At 53.2% G+C, this 18831-nt stretch overlaps 2 protein-coding genes across 2 annotated transcripts; both read left to right on the top strand.

The window, feature by feature from the left end:
- Window positions 1–1816: 1816 nt before the first annotated feature.
- NCLIV_066890 (conserved hypothetical protein) lies at window positions 1817–4784 on the top strand (the record flags this gene model as incomplete). The annotated part of the gene is made up of 3 exons (XM_003886240.1): window positions 1817–2708; window positions 3228–3443; window positions 4441–4784. 3 exons carry the CDS (start codon window positions 1817–1819, stop codon window positions 4782–4784), a joined length of 1452 nt encoding a protein of 483 aa, XP_003886289.1.
- A 2173-nt stretch (window positions 4785–6957) lies between these two features.
- Window positions 6958–16285, top strand: NCLIV_066900 (putative serine/threonine protein phosphatase 5; the record flags this gene model as incomplete). Its single annotated transcript, XM_003886241.1, has 17 exons — window positions 6958–7201; window positions 7649–7787; window positions 8340–8517; window positions 9195–9338; window positions 9743–9865; window positions 10194–10273; window positions 10482–10992; window positions 11257–11361; window positions 11653–11951; window positions 12272–12449; window positions 12842–12965; window positions 13609–13747; window positions 13890–14098; window positions 14600–14697; window positions 15235–15342; window positions 15588–15739; window positions 16009–16285. The coding sequence occupies 17 exons, from the start codon at window positions 6958–6960 to the stop codon at window positions 16283–16285; spliced, it is 3108 nt and encodes a 1035-aa protein (XP_003886290.1).
- Window positions 16286–18831: the final 2546 nt, after the last annotated feature.

Genomic DNA, 18831 nt, shown 5'->3' on the forward strand with positions numbered 1-18831 from the left:
GTATCCAACGGTGACTGCCGGGGAGCCGGGCGACGTGGATGGAATGAATTCCCACGTGAAAAAATCTGAAGGTTCACCAATTTGTTTGCAGCAGTGATAACAAACACGTGGACCACACTAATTGGCAAGTGTTTAAACTGGAGTAGCGTGACATGCGAAAGAAGCCAAAAAGTGACACACTGCCAAATGAGCTGCCGTAGCTGCATCCCACTAATCTCCCCACATCCCATGCCAGCGGTGCTTAAAGTAAAGGGGCGAAAGAACATTTGGTGTGCAGTCGCGTTTCTTTGTGCATTCGCCTACTTGATCTGCTGGATGTTCTGCACGACACCTGAAGATTCATTCAGCTACACACCATCCGGCCAGCTACAAGGACAAACGACCTGTTGTCCCAGTGTGTGTCCTGGAAAAGAAGAGCTAGGGAACTGTGTCATCTTCAAGTGTTAACCTAGGAGGGAGAGCTTAACACTATCCAGTGAATGAGGATTCGGTAAGAAGACACCCATACATCACGAGAGGCAATCCACGTAGCGCTTTGTACTGTTGAAGAACCTGAGGTCAAAGCACTTTGCCTTCTCTGAGTTCGTCATTTGCAAGAGGAGAAAGCAACAGTCTACCTTCCTGGTGTCACGCCAATCGATTTGGTGGTGCGAAACACTTACTGAATAATGCATTCTGTCCATGTATCGGATTTGGAGTTTTCCACTGTAATACGCTCAGCTAAAAGTGCCAGCTTTTGCGCTACCCCCCGCGGCGCTCGCACTACACGCGTGCCTGCGCCGTTGCTTGCACGCGACGAAAAAAAAGAGTGGTTCCATGAGATCTATATCACCGGAGTCCTAAACAATGCCGATAGTTCTGTAAAATCTTGTCTTCGTTGGCGTTGTAGTTCCTTTTCAGTCCAAATGAAGAGAGAAACTCCACATGCAGCGTGTCTAGCCACCACCAAACTCCGGCCCGTTTTGCGTTCCATGCTGCGGTCGAATGCGTGTGCTGTGGATATTTTATGCCCTGAGAGACGTTTTGCCGTTTATTATAAGGTATTCTGCCTAACCCGATAGCCAGTTCAATGGTTGGTGTGGAATCCGTGAGATGTTTTGCGAAGATACTCGTATCCAACGCCATCTCTTCCCCAGTGCGGTTCGACTGATTTGGCAAGTGGGCCAGAGAGAACTGCACCCTGCGGTTCGCAAGCTTAGGTGGCACGTTCACTGATGTACCTCCATAATTCATCCAGAGATATCTTTCTTTTAAGGATACATTTATTACCCTTCCCTTCATGATACTTCTTTAATTGCTCACGGACAGTGTGATGCGCTGGTCCTGGGACGCCTGGAGGCCTGGTAGTGGAGGTCCATGGCATGCGTGTCGCACAGGAAAAAGTTTTATTCGAATTTTCATTTTGCCTACGTGGATAAGGCTGTAGCTCTAGCAAATGCCCATACAAGACGCCCCTCCGTGTTCACTGTTAGCATAGTACAGTCCAAGCCAACCGCTGACCCTCCCGCCCGAAATCGGGCCCAGTAAGCCAGCAGCGGAAACGCTTTTACAAGCCACTTTTGTGGCAAGAACGATCACGCCGTTTATCGTCGAAGGAATTTTGCCCAACTTGGGGAACAGTACCGCCAATCAGACACATTCCGAGCGTGCACGAGAGCGTCTCTTTTCAAGGTCCAAACTACCAATACAACTCATCATTCAACTGTGTCGCATTCCTGGTGCACCATGCTGAACCCAGTGCGAACGTGAATCAGAGGAACAACTAACCTCGCGTTTCTTTGACTTTCCATGGCTCTCTTGAAACTTTAAAGGGAAGATGGAGGAAAACGTTCAATACTACTATGATTCGTCTGCTGATAAGTGGTGGTACTTCGATACTGCCAAGCAGGGCTGGTCGCCGTGGGAGGAGACGCCGGAAAATGCTGAGGGAGAAGCCACATCCTCGGGCGGCGCAGTGCAGACTTCCAGTCCTACCGAGGACACACAAACTGAAAGCATCAGCCATAGTGGGGAGGCACCGACCGAAAGTGCCGACAACTCCAGTTCGTCTGACAGAGGCCAGGGCGAAGAGGGCGTCACACACACACCAACGGAGAAGATAGCCAAAGGCAACTCACCATCGTCCCAAGCCACGGACAAGCTCAAGGCCGCGTGCACCTCGGTGAGGAGTGAGTCTTGTTCCTCTAGAGTTGCAGAGCATGAAGGGGGCGCAAAGCGCGCAGACGCCGAAGGAGACGGGCAGAATGTTGTCGAAAGTAACAGCGGTGACAAAGATGAATCAGCTGCGACCGTTGCGTCTCTAGTGTCTGCTGAGAAGGAAGCGGAGAATGACACACAACGAACCTATTCTCTGGCCCGGAGCGATGCTTCGGATCGCGTCCGGGACATGCTCGCGCGACTTGCTAGTACCACTTCTCTGGATAGAGCACTAACGAACATTGCAGTCGCGGGAAGCACTAGCCATCACGACTTCTTCATGGCACGGCGAAAAACTGGGGCTGGTGTGAACCCGGCAAGCGGTCGCGACGGAGTAGATGCGTCAAATGCGGACGATGACAGAGACAGCGAAGACGAGGAAATACCGGAGATCGTGCATGACCCTATCGTTCGACGCAGCACGAGAATGCTGACCTTCAAAGACAAAGGTGGTCTCGCAGGATGCTTGAAAGCGGTGGCTGCACAACGCAAGTCCCTGATCGAAGAAGCAGGTATCAACGACTGACGCTTTCGAAGGGTTCTCGTGGGTGATGCGAGGCACCTGGTGCTGCTTTTTTGAGGCAGAGAGCGGACATTTATAAAGGGAGCAATGCCTTCTCTTCAGATGAGAGGCAACTTGCGCTGGCCTTCTCTCTCGCCAAAACAGATAATGCCTGCCTCTTGCTGTGTCCGATCAAGCGGATACGTGTACGTGACACTTTACCATCGCGAGGCAATTACGCCCCGATATGCAGATATGGTAGTCGAGGCCATCGTGGAAGTCGTGGGACGCATCTGCGCATCTGCACGCATGGTGAAGTATTTGTTAGACGGCATCGCTGTTCCACTATGGCAATACAATGGCTGCGTGGCGCATTGCCATGCCAATCAAACTACCATTCTTTTTCCTTTGTGAGAGAATAGCTCTGTGGAGTGTCTTCAGGTCATCGAAGTTTTCTGAGGCTCTCGGCGACTTCTGACTCGGTGTGCCATCTCTCTTGTTTCTGCTGTTATATGGGCGATTTTATCAGGGGGATTGGTGCCGGGCACAGAAGATTACCGACAAGAAGAGATCAAACGGAGAGCGAGACAGCTTGCCTCACAATCGCACGTTCGCGCGCAGCGACGGTGGCTCGACGCTGCTCGAATGGCCTCTGGCGCGGCGCCAAAGCCAGCCGAGAAAATCAAGCGCTTTTCTGACCTCGTCGATCGTCTTCGGGAGAAACCGGCACACGAAGATGAAGACGGTAAGAAGCGAAGCTGCCTTGTGACGCTAGGTGGAGACGGGGACGCAAGCGCATTTAAAGGCGTTGTGCTAGAACAGTGTAAAGCGTTCCGTGACAGGAGTTGCGACTGGAGCATATGGAGGGTGACCCGTGCCGGTTCGAGCTGTGTATATTCCAAGTAGCGTTGGCTTTCTGAGTTTTTTCCGATCCTCGCTAGCGAATCTGTTCTTGCTACCAAAGCCATCGGATGAGCCGTTCCAGTGAGCGTGGCCTTTGGCCTTCTGTCTTTCAGACAACTTCAGTGATAGAGTCCTTCTCGAAGCCCGGGAGTAGCGAGTTGCGGAAAATGCTTTCGTGTCGTGTGGGGTTACGGTCAGTGTGGATTAGCAAGATTGTGGGTCGTGACTCCCACGCGTTTTGACACTGGAAAATCCCTTCAAGTTTCGGGTGTGTATGCACTTCGGCACTCGCACGTTCCTTGTCCTCAAAAGTAGCGGCGACGCCAGCAGAATCCCGTCGCTGACATGATACCTTATACACCCAGTATGAGTGCGCCCCCACTGGTCAGCATACTCTCTTCTTCCCTTAACCATTCTCCGTGCTCTAATGGTCTCTAATGGTTCTATGCGTTTCCCGATCATGGAGGCTGTATACTGCTGCCCAGGTGGCAGGTCGCGGTGAACGCAGTCAAAAACCCTTTGGGCGGAGCGAGGAGTGCGCGATTGCAGGTGGACTGTATCTGCTGTCGCATTCTTGATATGTCCTCCGTTGTATTGACACACACGTTTTGACTTTAACATGGGCCGCGCCCATTCTCTTTGTTTTAGATCCATTTTTCTCAACACGTGTATGGACGCAGTGTGCCACTGCCATTCGGTGTGCCAGGGGCGGTAGCATTGGCGGACGCCGCGAAAGAGTGGGTAGAGCTGGTGTCGGCCGCGAGGGAAATGGCCGAGGCAGGGACTTTGAAAGCTTAACACCTCACAGAGCTTCTGCTGATGGCATGTTGTCTTTCCAGAACCCGTCCTTGCGGGACTCGCTGCTCCCTCGCATGCTCTAACAGCCGGCTCGCCGCCAGGCGCGTTAGGTGCGGTCGACGACTCGTTGGCGTCGAAACTGCTGATGAAGCCAGAAATCGATTTACGTGAGCAGCGACGGAGATCCAGTGGCTTTACCGGTGGCCAGGAAGGCTACGTGCGATTTGCGGATGCGACGTTTCGCGATCCGAACTTCCAGTTGCAGATGAAGGATCTCCTCACGCAACAGGGGAGGCGGAAGGGTTCGATAGACTCGACAGATTCGGCGGATTACACCGCGGGTTCCGCTGCTGCGGCGGAGCGCGCGGATGCATCGCGGGAGTAAAGAAGCATGGGGGTCTTTCCCCACCGCAGTTATCGTGACACTTTGTCAGTGTTTCTCCTTTTCATTGAAAAGATTGTTTAACGAACTTGACCTTTCTGCTCACCCATGCAGGTGTAGTTTTAAAAACGCTGGCTGTCTTGCCCGTCCCAACCAGCTGTAGAACAGATAGACTAGGGAAACCGTATTGCTCCCGACTCTTACGGTGGTTTCTTTTAAGGAGAGATGATGCAAAGGACTGTGTTTGACTTGCCTTCCCTGCTCTTCATGTTGCGGCACAGGCGTGGCGAATGTACTCTGGTGGAGCAGATCACACACAGGTATTTTCTGTTGTATTCCGTGTTTTTCACATGGCGGATCAAGAACTCGGCTGTTGTGGGCAGAGCCCCTGTACCTTTTCGTAGCAACTGTGTTCGTCTCACGCATGCCGGAGAACTACAGCGATCTACCCGGCACTTGAAAACACACTCGTCCAACCTCTTGCGGAACTTTCCGCGCGTGTCATACCCCGCGCGAGGAACCAAATCCACTAACTGTACACGGACACCGCGCGGCTGTTGATGGGATAGAAACTCCCGTGTGCTATTCCAAGGCAGCTCAGAGTCTACGCGGACGAGAGCCCCCAGCAAGTTGCCGCTGCTGCCCGTTCGCGGGCGAATCCCCATGCCCTGGATCTGCACGTTCCCTTACTAGCGTAGTTATTTTCTGGGAGACTATTGACTCACGGATAGTTACCCGTCAAACTACTAAAGCCGTTCGCACGCTGACCTTAAAGCTTCCCAGGCTCAGTCCGATGGAGAGTGGTGTGTGGCGTGCGTCATGTTTGAGGGATAAAGGAATGCTCTGCCAGCGCGCGCACTTTCGTATTTCAACTGTGGCTGACAGACTACGTTTGTCCATGAAGGAATGAAAGAAACTGCTGTAAAACCCCCCACCCCCCACGAGCAACACAGCTATACCCCAGCGGACTGCTTCAAGGTTCGTGCGATTGCAGTCAACAGGTCAAAACTGGCATTCGAAAGGGAAGTGCTTCATTTGATTGTACAGACCGCAAACAGTCGACAGCGTTTGATGCGCAGGGAACGTCTTTCCTTAAACGAAGTGGCAAGCACCTGAACAACTTGAAGGAAACGTTATTTGTCTTCCCAGGAGCGCAACGGGCTGCTCTTTCCGTTCGCGGGTCCTGGCACGGCCGAGCAATCAGGCGCACGACTGCAACAGCCCAGCGGAAAAAACCTCGACACCGTTGCGGATGTTCACTGTTTTTTGCTCCGAAGAGACGCCGGAAGGGAAACCCGTTTCTTCCGGATTAAAGTGGAACGGCGCGTTTGAAAAAGAGAAATTGTTGGCGTTGCCATCTCGCATGAGATACCGCGTTGAGGCTTTGCGGAACATACTCGCAGGCGGCTGCGCGGGGGGCTCTCGGTGGAGGTGTAACAGCCCCCCTATATACGGCCGGAAGCGCAGGCACGTCGAGGGAGAAAACTACCCGATGTTTGTAAATTTCTTTTTTGGCTTGTCCCTCATCTCTAGTAAGCCTCAGGAACGTCCCTTTTGCCGCATGTGGGAGGCAGCTGCTTAGAGGACTTGTCGTACCGTCCATCTTCACGAACTGGAACTCGCAGGGTAGCTAGCCTGATTTACGAGTGGAGCTGTTCCGCAGATCTCTTTGCCACGCGCTGCTTGGACTTGCCGATTTTTCGTTCTCATTTCCTGTGCGTTTCGCCGAAGCTTGCGCGGTGCGGACCCACGCTCCGGTACAACTGGAATGTTTGAGTTTCTGTGACGGAGGTTTGCTAATTGTTTAGTATACTGTATGCGGAATCTCCGTTTCGATCCGCATTCACCATGCTGTCGCAGCATGTTTTCTGTGACAAAAAAACGGGCTCCCGTGGCGGGGGACTTCGCGTTGCTTTGAGCCCACATTGAATTCTTTTTTTTTCTGCCGTGCCGCTGAAGGCCTAGTTTCGTTGACTTTCATGGTAAACTTGCTTTCCGCATTGTCAGATCCACCCATCGAGTCCAGTTATGCACCGGCGCATGCTGGGCGACTTCACGGCGGTTTTGCTCATGTGAAACTCTGAAAAAGCACTCTTTTTCCTTCTCCCTCTTTAGGTCTTCCGCCCTTTCCACACCTCTTCATCTAAGCTTCCCGACGGAATATTGTTGCTTCGCGATGGGGTTCTCAATTGGAGATATTGTGGCCGTGTATGGCCGCAAAGCCCATATCCGGTATATTGGACAGCTGCCGCCCAATCCCTTCAATAAGAAGCACAATGCCAGTCAAACAGGTTTCGGTGTTGAGTTCTCGAGTCGAAAACTTGGAGAAAACGATGGCTCTGTGGACGGCAAGCGATATTTTAACTGTAAACCAGGCATGGGCTTGTTCGTAAAAGAGAACCGCGCTCAAGCCTACGATGGTAAGCTCCAGTTTGATCCACTTTCACGCCCTTCACCCCCGCCCTTCCCACCTATTCTTCTCGATTCCCCCAGATTCCATGGTTACCTCCTCAAACAATGCATTGTCATGGTTTCGAGCACCGTTCTCTGTCATGGTCTCCCGTTCGTGACGCCCCCGTAGTAGTAGCAGCACTAGCCTTCATAACGTGGTCATACTCCGAAAGCCTTCGTTTGTAAACGTGTCCAACGTCGTTCTCAGCAACAAGAAGGAAGCAGACACTTAGACGCGTGAAAGGCTGGGGAACGATTGAGAACTGATGCTTCGTGTTTGGAGTGTGGACTCAGCTGGCCAGATTGAACTATGGGGTGTTTCTTCTAGAAGCCTGTCCCACCGGCGTGTCTGTCGTTGCGGTTCGCGCAGTTTCTGTTTTCCATCCGGCGATTTCGTGCGTTTGCCTTCTGTTCAGTAAAGGAGTGCTCAGCAACTCAACTCCAAGCGGCGTGGCGCAGCTACCGAGCTCGTCAGGCCTTCCAGGATGCAGCTGCCTTCAACTTTTGGAACGAGCTAGATGCCTTTGAAGAAAAAGATGCTCTCGTAAACAACAGGTGCGTGTGCCCTCCACGCGTTTGACAGCGAATATACGCCTACGCGTTGTGGCCGGGGGTTGTTCTGTACGTACACGCTGTTCCGTCTGACACCTTCCACAAGGAACGACGCTCTCTGGTGTCCCGTGCCTCCACATTCACCTAGTGTCGGGAAAGAGGCAGCACGCAGGGGCTTTTTCTCATGCGAAGAAGCTGAACACGCGCATGCAGCTCAGAAATGCAGAACTTTTGTGCCTGGAGAGTCGTTCCATTCCGCCGGAACAAGATTCCGTCTTTTTTGCCCGACTGAAACGTTCAACAAGCGGGTTGTGCTACGACCAGCTTCGCGTGCAGATGCGAGATTTCCGGTTGCATGCAATCTCGAAAGAGTAGTGTCATGCCGAGAGCAGCTGCTGCGGAACGGGAAACACACACAGAGATCTGAATGAACCGGGAACACACGAGGTAAAAAGAGGCAGTGGGGACAGACCGCGGGCTCCCTAGCAGCGGGCCCGGACCGGCCACGCGGAAACAGATGCTTTGAACGTGGTCCGGCTGCGGTGCTGTGTACAGAGACGTCGGTACGCCGACTCTGAACACCATCAAAAAACAAATCCACGAACAGAACATGGTCGATGCCTTCGAGGAAACGGGCCCTGAGCGAGTGTCTTCGTCTCACCTTGCAGTTCCCGGAGCGGACGGGAGCAGAGGCTTTGCCCCACCTCGAGGACGACGGCGGTCTTCCACGCGGGTGAGAAGACGCCGCGCGCGAAAAGAATCTGTTCCAGAGGACCAAAACTCCTCTTTTGCCCAAGTCTGGGGGAATGGCGGCTGTGCTTTCTTCCCATCTCCGCACGAGCATACCTTATTTTGCAGGTGTGGTCCTGTATATTTACCTGCATTGTCGAACGGGGTGGGTAGGCAGCTACGCACATGCATTCTTCCTTCAGGTGTCAGGGCGCCTTTGTGTGTCGCTCGGTCGAGCATCTTGGCCGCATTAGGTAAACATGTAGCTCTTTAGACAGTCGGCATCGTATCGAGCCGGCGCGTTGCGGGCGCTCGTTACCTCAATGGTGCCAGCGCCGCACGGTGTGAAGGCGGCGTTGGGCTGTACACGCACTCCGAGGATGTCCGGTGTGTGTAACGTGCGTGGTCGAGACGTCGCGGGACCTCGCACTGACTGCACGTTTCAGAAAGAATCGTGTCCAGGGGAACTGTGTGGTGAAAACGGAATCTTTTCACACGGGAAGTACCCTGCCTTCGGAGACGTTTGCGTCTGTTTTTGAGGGCATCCCCACTTTCCCGTCTCATGCAGACAAACACAAGCGTGCCCCGTCGTGTGTTTGCTGAGGCGACGGAGAACAAGAGCTGCGACTCAAAACTGGAAGGTTTTCTAGCTTCTCGCTGTCTCCTTTCTTTCGTGTGCAGCGAAGCGTCGGCCGGAACAGCGTAGATGCCTCGTCGATTTCTGCGGAAAATATCCCCGATGACTACACGGGTCCGCGCGTTAAATGGCCAATCACCCGGGAGTTCTGTCTCGACCTCATCGATCACTACAGAGACAATCCAGATGTGAGCTGTGTGTCCACGACCGGAAAGAACGGATAAGGCAGGCTGAAACTCTTCAAACGGAAGCGTTCTTTGGCGTTCTGGCCCTTCCCCGCTCGTCACGTGCGAGTTGTCCCCTTGCTGGTGCTCGTTTCTGTATCTCGCGCTCCTGATCTGCCTTTGTTTGCCCTTTGGACAGCTGACGGTACAGAGGAGAGTGCCGGGTTTTGAGCAAAGGCAAACGCGTACACTGTGGCCAGCAGCGCACACGGATCGCGAGGGAGAGTCGCGAGACTTTTGACTGGGAGACTTGTCGTTTCCTGGTGCATCTTGCCGGTGTTTTGACAGCCAAAGCGACTGCCAACTTTTTATCGCGCGTTTTCGTGCGGGTGTCACCGCCTTCGCTCTTGTCTCGTGTGTGCTTCTAGGTCCCGCTGCCTCGAAAGTACGCCCTCGAGTTGATCATGGCCGTTGCCGACCACTACCGGGAAACGATGAAGGGCGCTGTCGTCGAAGTGGAAATTCCCAAAAAGAGCGGCTCTCGACTTGTGGTGAGGCTCCTCGCCTGTGCAGCCGAGACGCAGCGGGGTGGCCGCCCTGGCTCTCTCTCTCTCTCGAGAGAGAGAGAGAGAGAGAGAGACGAAGCGTCTCCGTTTTTCTTCCGATTTGCGTGCGGCGTCTCCTGGCTGACGAAAGATTTTCAACTCCAGCTGTCTGCCTGTGCACGGTCGAAAACTTTCTCCTCGCGTCTCGGACGCTCGGGTCTCCCGTTCCTCCCGGGACTGTTTCCGCTTCGTTTCGGACCCTTCTGAAAAGCCTCTGGATCCCGCGGGTCCTTCTGTGTGTCTCCTAACTGGTGTGCAATTCTTGGTTTTGCAGCTTGTCGGCGACACGCATGGCCAGCTCAACGACGTGCTCTGGATTTTCTACAAGTTCGGCCCACCTTCTCCAACCAACGTGTAAGACTTTGGGGGAGGGACTGACGCAGTGGGGTGTCGAGACAGCAGGCTGGTCTGGAACTGGACGACGGGTCGCCTGTTCCGATTTCCACCCCCCTCCCCTTGCATTCCTGATGGTTTATGCTCTCAAAAGTTCAAACAGCCGAAAGGAGGCAAATTATGTAGAGCTGTCTTTCATCTGCAGTTTCTGCGGCCGGTTTGCGTGCAGGTATTTGTTCAACGGCGACATTGCAGATCGTGGGCGGTACGCGGTGGAGATCTTCATGATGCTCTTTGCGTTCAAGCTCCAGTGTCCGTCGAGCGTCGTCATCAATCGGGGCAACCACGAGAGCGCGGACATGAACGAGGTGTACGGCTTTGCTCAGGAAGTTCGTCAAAAGTACGGCGGTTTCATGTACCAGAAGTTTCAAGAGGTTTTCCACCTTCTGCCGCTCTGCGTCGTCATGGAAAAGCGCGTCTTTGTCGTCCACGGAGGCCTCTGCAGAAAAGACAACATCACCCTCCATCACATCGACCGCCTCCATCGCCAGCGCCCGTGCCCCGCGAGTCCACACTCATTCGAAGACACCCTCATGTTCGATCTCCTCTGGTCCGACCCGCAACACGAGAGCGGCCGAGGGTGGAGCACTCGCGGCGCAGACTGCATCGCCTTCGGCCCAGACATCACCGACGCTTTCCTCACCAAAAACAACCTCGAAGTGTGCATTCGATCTCATCAGGTATACCCCTCCACGCGTCGCACTCCAGTTGACAATGCAAAGGTTTGCGTTTAGGGTTTGACTGCATGCCGTATATGTCTTCTTCACGTTTCTCCGTGGACTCAGCAGATGAGGGGAGGGACGCAAGAGAAGGACAGCAAGCAGAAAACCTCTTTTGGAAGGTGTGATGCCAGTGGCGATGGGGCTCTTGGAAGCGACGAATCCGAACGTCGAAGCTGTGCTTTACCGGGTGTTTCTCTTCTTCGTTGCGGCGCATGCGCGCAGGTTCCGACAAACTTGCGAGGCTTCGAGCCGGTCCACGATGGCCGATGTGTCACTCTCTTCTCCGCCTCAAACTACTGTGGCACTACTGGCAACTACGGTGGTGTGGTAAGCCTGCATGCACCGAAAGGTTTTCTCGAGGCGTTTTAAACGGATTCCACATTTTCTGTGTGTGTCGGTCAGCGCCCAGACTGCTGTGTTGCTTCACTTCTCGCTGTCTTTTGGCCTTACTTTTTTCGGTGTTGAATGCTCCATCGATTCGACGCGAAACGTTCGGGCCCCGAAGGCGCCGGCGCATACGGCTGGGGCTCCTCTGCTCATTTCTCCTTTCTGCCGCACGCGCGCTGTCGCACATCGTCTGAGGTTGTTTTCTCCTCGTTTCCTGCGGAAATGTGTCAGATCATTTTCGAGGCCAACCTTTCGTTTGAAATCCAAGAGTACATGGCACCGTCTCTCGCAGAGATTCAGATGCTCCACAGCGAGACGTGCGCGGCGACCCAGAAGGTTTTCCTGCAAACGCGAATCAAAGACCTCGAAATGCAGGCGAAGCGCCAGCATCGGCGGACGGCGGCTGCTCGCATGAACGAGCAAATCCTCGAGAAAATCTGCAAACTGATTTGCGAGAAAAAAACGGATCTCTGGTGGTGTTTCTTCAACATGGGGGCCGAGAGCGGACGTGTGAAACCGGCGCAGTGGAGGTAGAAAAAACCACGATCTCGACTCAGAAAGGCGAGATGTCTCTTGAGGAAACAAAGTCCAGCGCTGCTTTCACATGCATCGTCACCTTCGCGTTCGAGATATTCGCGTTTCCCGTTCTACAGTCTCTCTCGCAGTCTCACGCCTTGTTCCTTTCCTCGACTCTCGCGTGCAGCACTTCCTACCCTGTTCGCTTGGGTTCGGTCTGGTTCTTCTCTGTCCTCGATCGTGCCTTCTCTCCATTCGTGCTCCCCGTTTTGCCGAGAGTGTCACGTTCATCGCCGCGTTTACGTGGGTCTGTTTCTTGCTGTTTGGACCGCAGAGAGGCATGCTCGAATGTCCTCGGGCAGAACTTCCCCTGGGTGTACCTCATGAAGCGTTTGCACGTCGTGGAGGAAGACGGCTACGTCTACTACAACGAGTTCCTCAACCGGTACCGAGTCGAGTTCCGACCGCCCAAGTGCAAACATCTGAACTGGAGGCGAGAGTGCATCGCCCGAGTAAGTTTCGACATGCGCGCGGTCACGCGACGTTCCTCCCTCTAGAGGCTCTCTCTCATAACAGGTGTCCAGACACCCCTTTCCATACATACGGGCAGTGTAGGCGTGGACGGATGTGGACACACGTAGGGCCCTCTGCCGTCTCTTTCGCGTGTGTGCGTGAGTCTTTCTTCCGTGTGACTGACAAGTGAAGGCGTCTCTATGTAGGGCGACTGAAAATGCAAGGGAAAGGCGCGCGCTTTCCGCTCTTTCCTACACTTTTCAGGGTGCAAAAAGTGAGAGTTCTTTCGATGTCTTCCGTTCGGCCGTGGGCCCTCAACCAGAATCCATCCTGTCCGGTTTTGTTTAGCGGCAACTGGAAGCGAAACGTTTCGGTTTCTCCCGATTTACAGGTCTTCGAGTCCATCATGAGCGCGGATTTGAGTCTGAAGGAAACGTTGATGCTCTTCGACCGCAACTGCGACGGGACGGTCTCTTTCCGAGAATTCAATGAATTGATTACAGAGCTTGATGTTGGTACGTTTGTTTCTCTTCCGTCGCTGTTCTCCACGCCTCTCCTCGCTTCTCTGCCGTTCGTCTGCACTGTGCATCCTCTTTTCCTTCTCCACCCTCGCGGATCTGTCGTTTCTCATTTCGTTCCTGGAGCTCTCCTAGTGAACGAAGCCTGCTATTCCGACACCAGGAATTACAGCGCATTCCAACAAGTCTGTGGCGCCTCAGGGACTCTCGAGATCCTCCACTTGGAGTGTTGTCTTCACGTGCGCGAGGTCACGAGTCCCCTAAAGAAACTCGGCGCCTTCATCAGTTATTTGCTCCGCTTCCTCTCCCGTGTTTTCTCCTCTCTCTCCCAGTCTGTTTGCTTTCGCGTGGGGGCGTGTGATGCGTGCCCTTTCTCCCCTTTTCTGGAAGATGCATACAAACGGTGGCCTAATTTAGATTTTGAATGCGTTTTTTCGGGATCCAACTGGTATTCACGTTGTCCGTAGACGAGGTGGGCTTCTGGTGCCTTGAGAAACAACGCTTCGAGAAAATGTCATTCTTCCCTTGAATGCCTTCGATCGCGTTTTCCGGTGTCTGTACACTACAGTGCAACTGTCAGCGATGGATTTCCGTGCAGACCGTGGTGGACACTGACGTCTCGGGTTCTGTTTGCTTTCAGGTCTGAGTGAACCGCAAGTTCGGATTTTGATGAGGCTGATCACAGCCAGTCCTGCCTTCAATGCGGCCGCCGGAAGCATCGACGTCGCTGAGTTTCTCGGCCGTTTCCGAGTTGTCTACTCTCACGTGATCAACGACGAGTAAGAGATGTTTTTTCACACGTCTACGCATGCGTTTTCACGTTTTCACCTTCCCTGTCGTGTTTTTCTCATTTTTTACCCACATGGATTCGGCGGGGTAAGTGCGAGTCTCTTGTTGCGCCCTTCGCGTTTTCGTGTTCAGCAAGCGAAACGTGCCGTGGCTCCAGCGAGCTCTCCACTGCATCGGCAAAGCGATCTTGGCGGACAAAGCCGAGGCAGCAAATCGCCACTACGAGCAGCAGAGACAAGACGGCAACTTGGGTCCAGAGACGAACGCCCGAAGGCGCTCCTCTGCGGTGCGCGCCGTCGCTCTCTTCCAAAAATTCAAAGACTACAACGAGGGAGGCGATGGTACGCGCTTCATCACGGAAGAATGACCGTGCCGTGCAAAAAATATGCAAAATACCAAATACAGAGATGATGCCTACACTGCACAAATACACACACACATATGTATGTATCATTATCTGTTTTCATGTGCGCAAGAGCTGGGTTTTCGTCACCTTTTGGAGTGTATGCACCGTCGAATACGTAGGGCCAAGAGGCGTGCGCCTCGGCTTCTGTCCCACTCCATCCCTGTGCATGTAAATATGCCTGGTTGCACTACATGTAGGTGCGGTTGTGTGGCTGTGGGCGCCCTACTGCAGACCGTGTAGGCTGAGTGTCTTCTTTCGTTTTCGCGTTTTTCGTCGCGTTGGAAGGGCGGCGGTGTATATACACTGGGGACGAGAGAGGGACGCCGCGTTTGGGTCTTTCGCCGAATTCTACTTTCTCAGCCATTCGTCCGCCATCGCAGGGTTTGTCGCCAACGCGAGCGTTGCTCCTGCGCAAATGCGATTCGACCGTTTGCAGGCTATCTGTCGTACGCGGATTTTGTGACGGGGATCAAGCGCCTGACGATCGATGAAGAAGAGCTGGGCTTTGCGCTCACAGACGAGCACCTGTACAAAGTATGCCGCGCCTGGCCCGCCAGATTCAGTTCGAAAGATCTCTGTGGTGTCTGCATGCATAGCAACGTTTGTGCCTCATCTCGCAGGTGTGTTTCTGTCCCGTATTTCCCATTCAGGGGAAAACAAGCTGCTGTCTGTATTGACACATTCGATTCCTTTTCAACGGTATACATAAGGGCATCCGGGAGTTTACGTTTACGCATAGATGCGTGTACACAGACGTGGTCTCCACAGCCGACGATCATGCAGAGTCTTATTGAAAAGCCGTTTTCTTTGTATCCCGCTCAAGAAACGACAGTCCCAAATATCTCTAGATAGCCTGGAAGTGTTTGTTCGTATCCACAGAGTACATATGTCCCGTCTCTCTTTTCCTCAGGGAGACGTCTGTTGCCTTTCTGGCATAGGGCCGTTAAAGCAGACTGGAAAGTTTGTTTCTAGTGGATTTTGTGGGGATTAGAACCCGACTCAGACCCTGCGCTCACCTTGATCTGTGCTTCCTGGAGATTCGCCACGCCTGCTACCTTGTCTCCTGCGCAGGTGGCTGAGGCGGTCGACACGACGGGCTCGAAGCGAATCAACTACTTGGAGTTCCTTCAGGCCTTCCATGTGGTGGACAGCAACTCCAACAACAGCGCTGCGGAAGAGGTGAGTTTGAAGCCTCCTTTCCTCTGTTTCCCCCCGTTTTTTCGTTTGACGATGCGCGAGGTGTAGGTGCGTCCGCAAAAAAAACTGCGGTTTACCCGCAGTCCCTGTTTTCGTCGTTGCTCTCGTTCTCATCTGTCAGCTGCGTGGATAGGAGAGGGGTTCGGGAGGTCAAAACACAAAATGGAACTGTCGAGGTATACACTGTCTCCCTGTGTAGCGCGGGGTGTCTCTTGTTTTGCGTGCAGCTGTGGGGCCAGATCTGCACGGCTATTTTCCAGCACAAGAGTAGCATCCGCCGGGCGCTCCACCAATTTGATCCAGATATGACGGGGAAAGTCGATTCCGAGGACTTCCGTTCCGCTCTCGTCGCCGTCAACACGGTTCTTTCGCGGACCGAGTAAGTTGCGCGATGACGCCGACCGTGTTCAGCCACCCGAAAAAGGGAACCGAAAACGCTTTCGTCGGCCGTCTGGGGCATAGCCGCCCGGGTTGGGAAACCGCTCGGGAAGAAGCGGCCGAGGACTCGAGGCAGGACTCGTTTTCCCGTGCACGCTGCTTTCCCCTTCTGCATGCGAGGTATATATAAATATATATTTGGAGAAATGTGTGTGTGTTTCACTGGGGTCCGGCAGCTGCGTCTGTGTTTTTTCGTGCCTTGCCTTTTAGGGCGCCGTTGACGGAGGAGCAGATTGACCAGCTGGTCAACACCATGGATCTCGACAACGACGGGATGGTGGAGTACGAGGAGTTCTTGGATTCGTTCACTCCGGTCGACACTTTCTTCTTGCAGCCTGAAAATGAGGACGAGCCGAGCAAGGCGAACGGGCCTCAGAACGGGAAGGTGGAGACGCGCGAGGGCGAGGACCCCAGTCAGGCGGACGTTGATATCGACTCGAACTCCCAGCGGTTCACGATATCGAGCGACTTCTCGTCCTCTGCGTGAAGAGCTTTGAGAAAGGGAGATGGAGGCGGGGAGTGGAAACGGCAAGGCGAGAAGTAGCGCAAAGGCGGGGAAGGCGGCAGAGAGCGCAGGGGAGGCCGCCAAGGAGACAACTGGAGACAGCGTGCGTCGTAGAAAGGGGTGCGACTCCTCGAACGGTAGAGTTTGTCCGGAGCAGGATAGCACATAGAGGATGGAGGAGACCGATGCAGGAGAAATCAAAAGTGTGACAGGAGAGAAGCAATGACATGAGTCCAGAGTCGGAGCGCGCTTGGGACACTTTCAAGACGGGTCCGATCCCGATGGGCTTCAGGTCGAAAGGTCTGTTTGAGAGGGGCGGGCGAATGCTAGGCAGAAATGGAAAAGTAGACAAAAGGCAGGGAAGAGGAAGGCGAGAGACTAGTGAGAAGTAGGCACGGGCGAAAGGAAGGAGGTCAGCGACAGAGAGAGGGGGTGTGAATAGTTGGAAAAATGCGACACACAGAGGTCATCGCGCGGGAGGTAACCGAGCGAGGTGAAAAGGAAATTTCGGGGAACGGTGCATTTAGAGGCGAGAAAGAGTGCAAAGGACGACGGCCCGCAGGTGCCTCCGATGGTTCCATTGTAGGGAACCGGTAAAGCTGCGTTTTTGTCGAAAGCTGGGAGAGGGACTTGTGCTCGCCGTGGAGGGCGAACGTGGTGTGTAGGGTTCGTCGCCTCAGAGGAAATGCCTGGGAGAGTAAAGGTGAAGCGTTTCCGTTTTTTTGCCGTGTTTGATTCTTGCGGTTGAATACTGTGTGTCTTGGCTTTCGAAGCGTGGAAAAGAGAAAACCGAGAAAAAGGAACGAGACGCTTTCTCAAGTGCGGCTGTTTGCACGCTTTTGTATGTTGTTAGGTTACAGAGGGGAACACGTGTGCGGCACTCGTCTATTCCCTGGCAGATTTTATGACTGCGTACTTTTATACTCATTGCCTTTTACCAAAGTAGCTCGAGACATTTTCTCTATCTTTATCCAGGTTTTGTGTGTGCGTGTGTGGCCTCGAACCGCCATGTGTCGCCAATGGAAAGCCGGGTACGGGCGGGCGGCAAACAACTCACAGGATCCTATGTCTGCTTTCTTGTACACTCCACGTCCTTCTGCTTGTACACAGTATGTCACAACTTGTCCCCCCCCGTGTCCTTTTTTGCACTTCATCTCAAGTGTGTGCACGTTATCTGGTTTTCATCGAAAACCGCTTGGCCATCCAGGTGATGTCTTGCTAGGACAAGCGTCTCCGACGTCTTTCGTCCTTTGTAATCGGTTGCCTCATCGACTCTTGCTTGGCTAGATCGGCTTCTCAACATCAGTGTTGAAATGCTCAAAAACGCGCGAAAACTGTTCACTGACCATCGCAACCGCTTTTCGCAACTGATGCTCCTAAAAAGTCGCCGTTGCGCCAGGGAACAACGATTTTCGGACACGCAGACAACTCGCGCGATCAACTCGTCGAGAAACGACCTTGGAAAGTGTGTCCTAGACTAGCGATGCGAGAATGCGCCATACAGAGAGCTATTCAATATTCGCAAACGAGAGACACAAATTCGCCAACTGGCCAAATGAGTGTGCTCTACGTGTAAGTGAGCGCTATGCGGTCACACGGGGTGACAGATGGGGAAAACGACATGTGCGAACAGAAATTCCAGGAAAAGTGATCAGCACGTGTGTCACGAGTGGAGAATTGTCATCGTTGTATTTTTGAAATCAGTGTATAAGTAGCAAGGTCCCATTTCCGTCTCTTAAAAGCCTGCTCTTTCCACGGTCTGTTCCCCTGTGTTGTCGGCAGCCTTTTCCGTTTCTGAAACTGTTCGCCTTCTCTGCGGTCATGGGGTCTTATCATATACAAGCCGAGTTCTTTATATACATTTCATTTCCCCCGTAGAACCAATCTAGTGCCAACCTCCTGAGAGGCGTGTGAAAAAAAAAGTACAGGGCGGGAGTCGCCAGTCACGAGCTGTCTCACCTCTGCCGACACAGGTGAAGCCCTGACCTGGGAGTGTCTTAAACATAAGGAAACGGGAATACCACGAGTGGTTCGTTCTTATTTTAATGTTTCTCGGATATCTGATTTCTGTGGATGTTCGTCTCCTGAGCCTGCTCTGATGTAGTGTGTCTTGGGATTCCGTTCAAGACAGAGGACATTCCCGAGGCAGATTTTTCATTTATCTGCGAGCTGTGAACAGGAAAATCGTGCGGTCTGGGGCGCCCGACACGAGATACAAGGACAGTGGAGAAAGCCCAAGGCAGAAACTGCAGCAGCTCTACCAACGCTTTTGGTGTTTGCTTTTGAGTTTCCTTCGGGGCAGTCAACGTTTATGCACCGCTTTGGACAGGTGACGGAAGGATCCACGATAAAAACGGGGCTCGTTGGATTGTGTGGGTACAGTCCAAACGTCATATATATATATATATATATATATATATATGTACCTACACATCTGTGTATGCATGTAGGGACAGTATCAATTTTGCTGGGTTGTTTTATGACGGCAGAACGGCATTTGCGGGCATGCCAAGTGCTGTCTCACTGTC

This window comes from Neospora caninum, chromosome XII (assembly GCF_000208865.1).
Source record: "Neospora caninum Liverpool complete genome, chromosome XII".
Classification (NCBI taxonomy): Eukaryota; Apicomplexa; class Conoidasida; order Eucoccidiorida; family Sarcocystidae; genus Neospora; species Neospora caninum.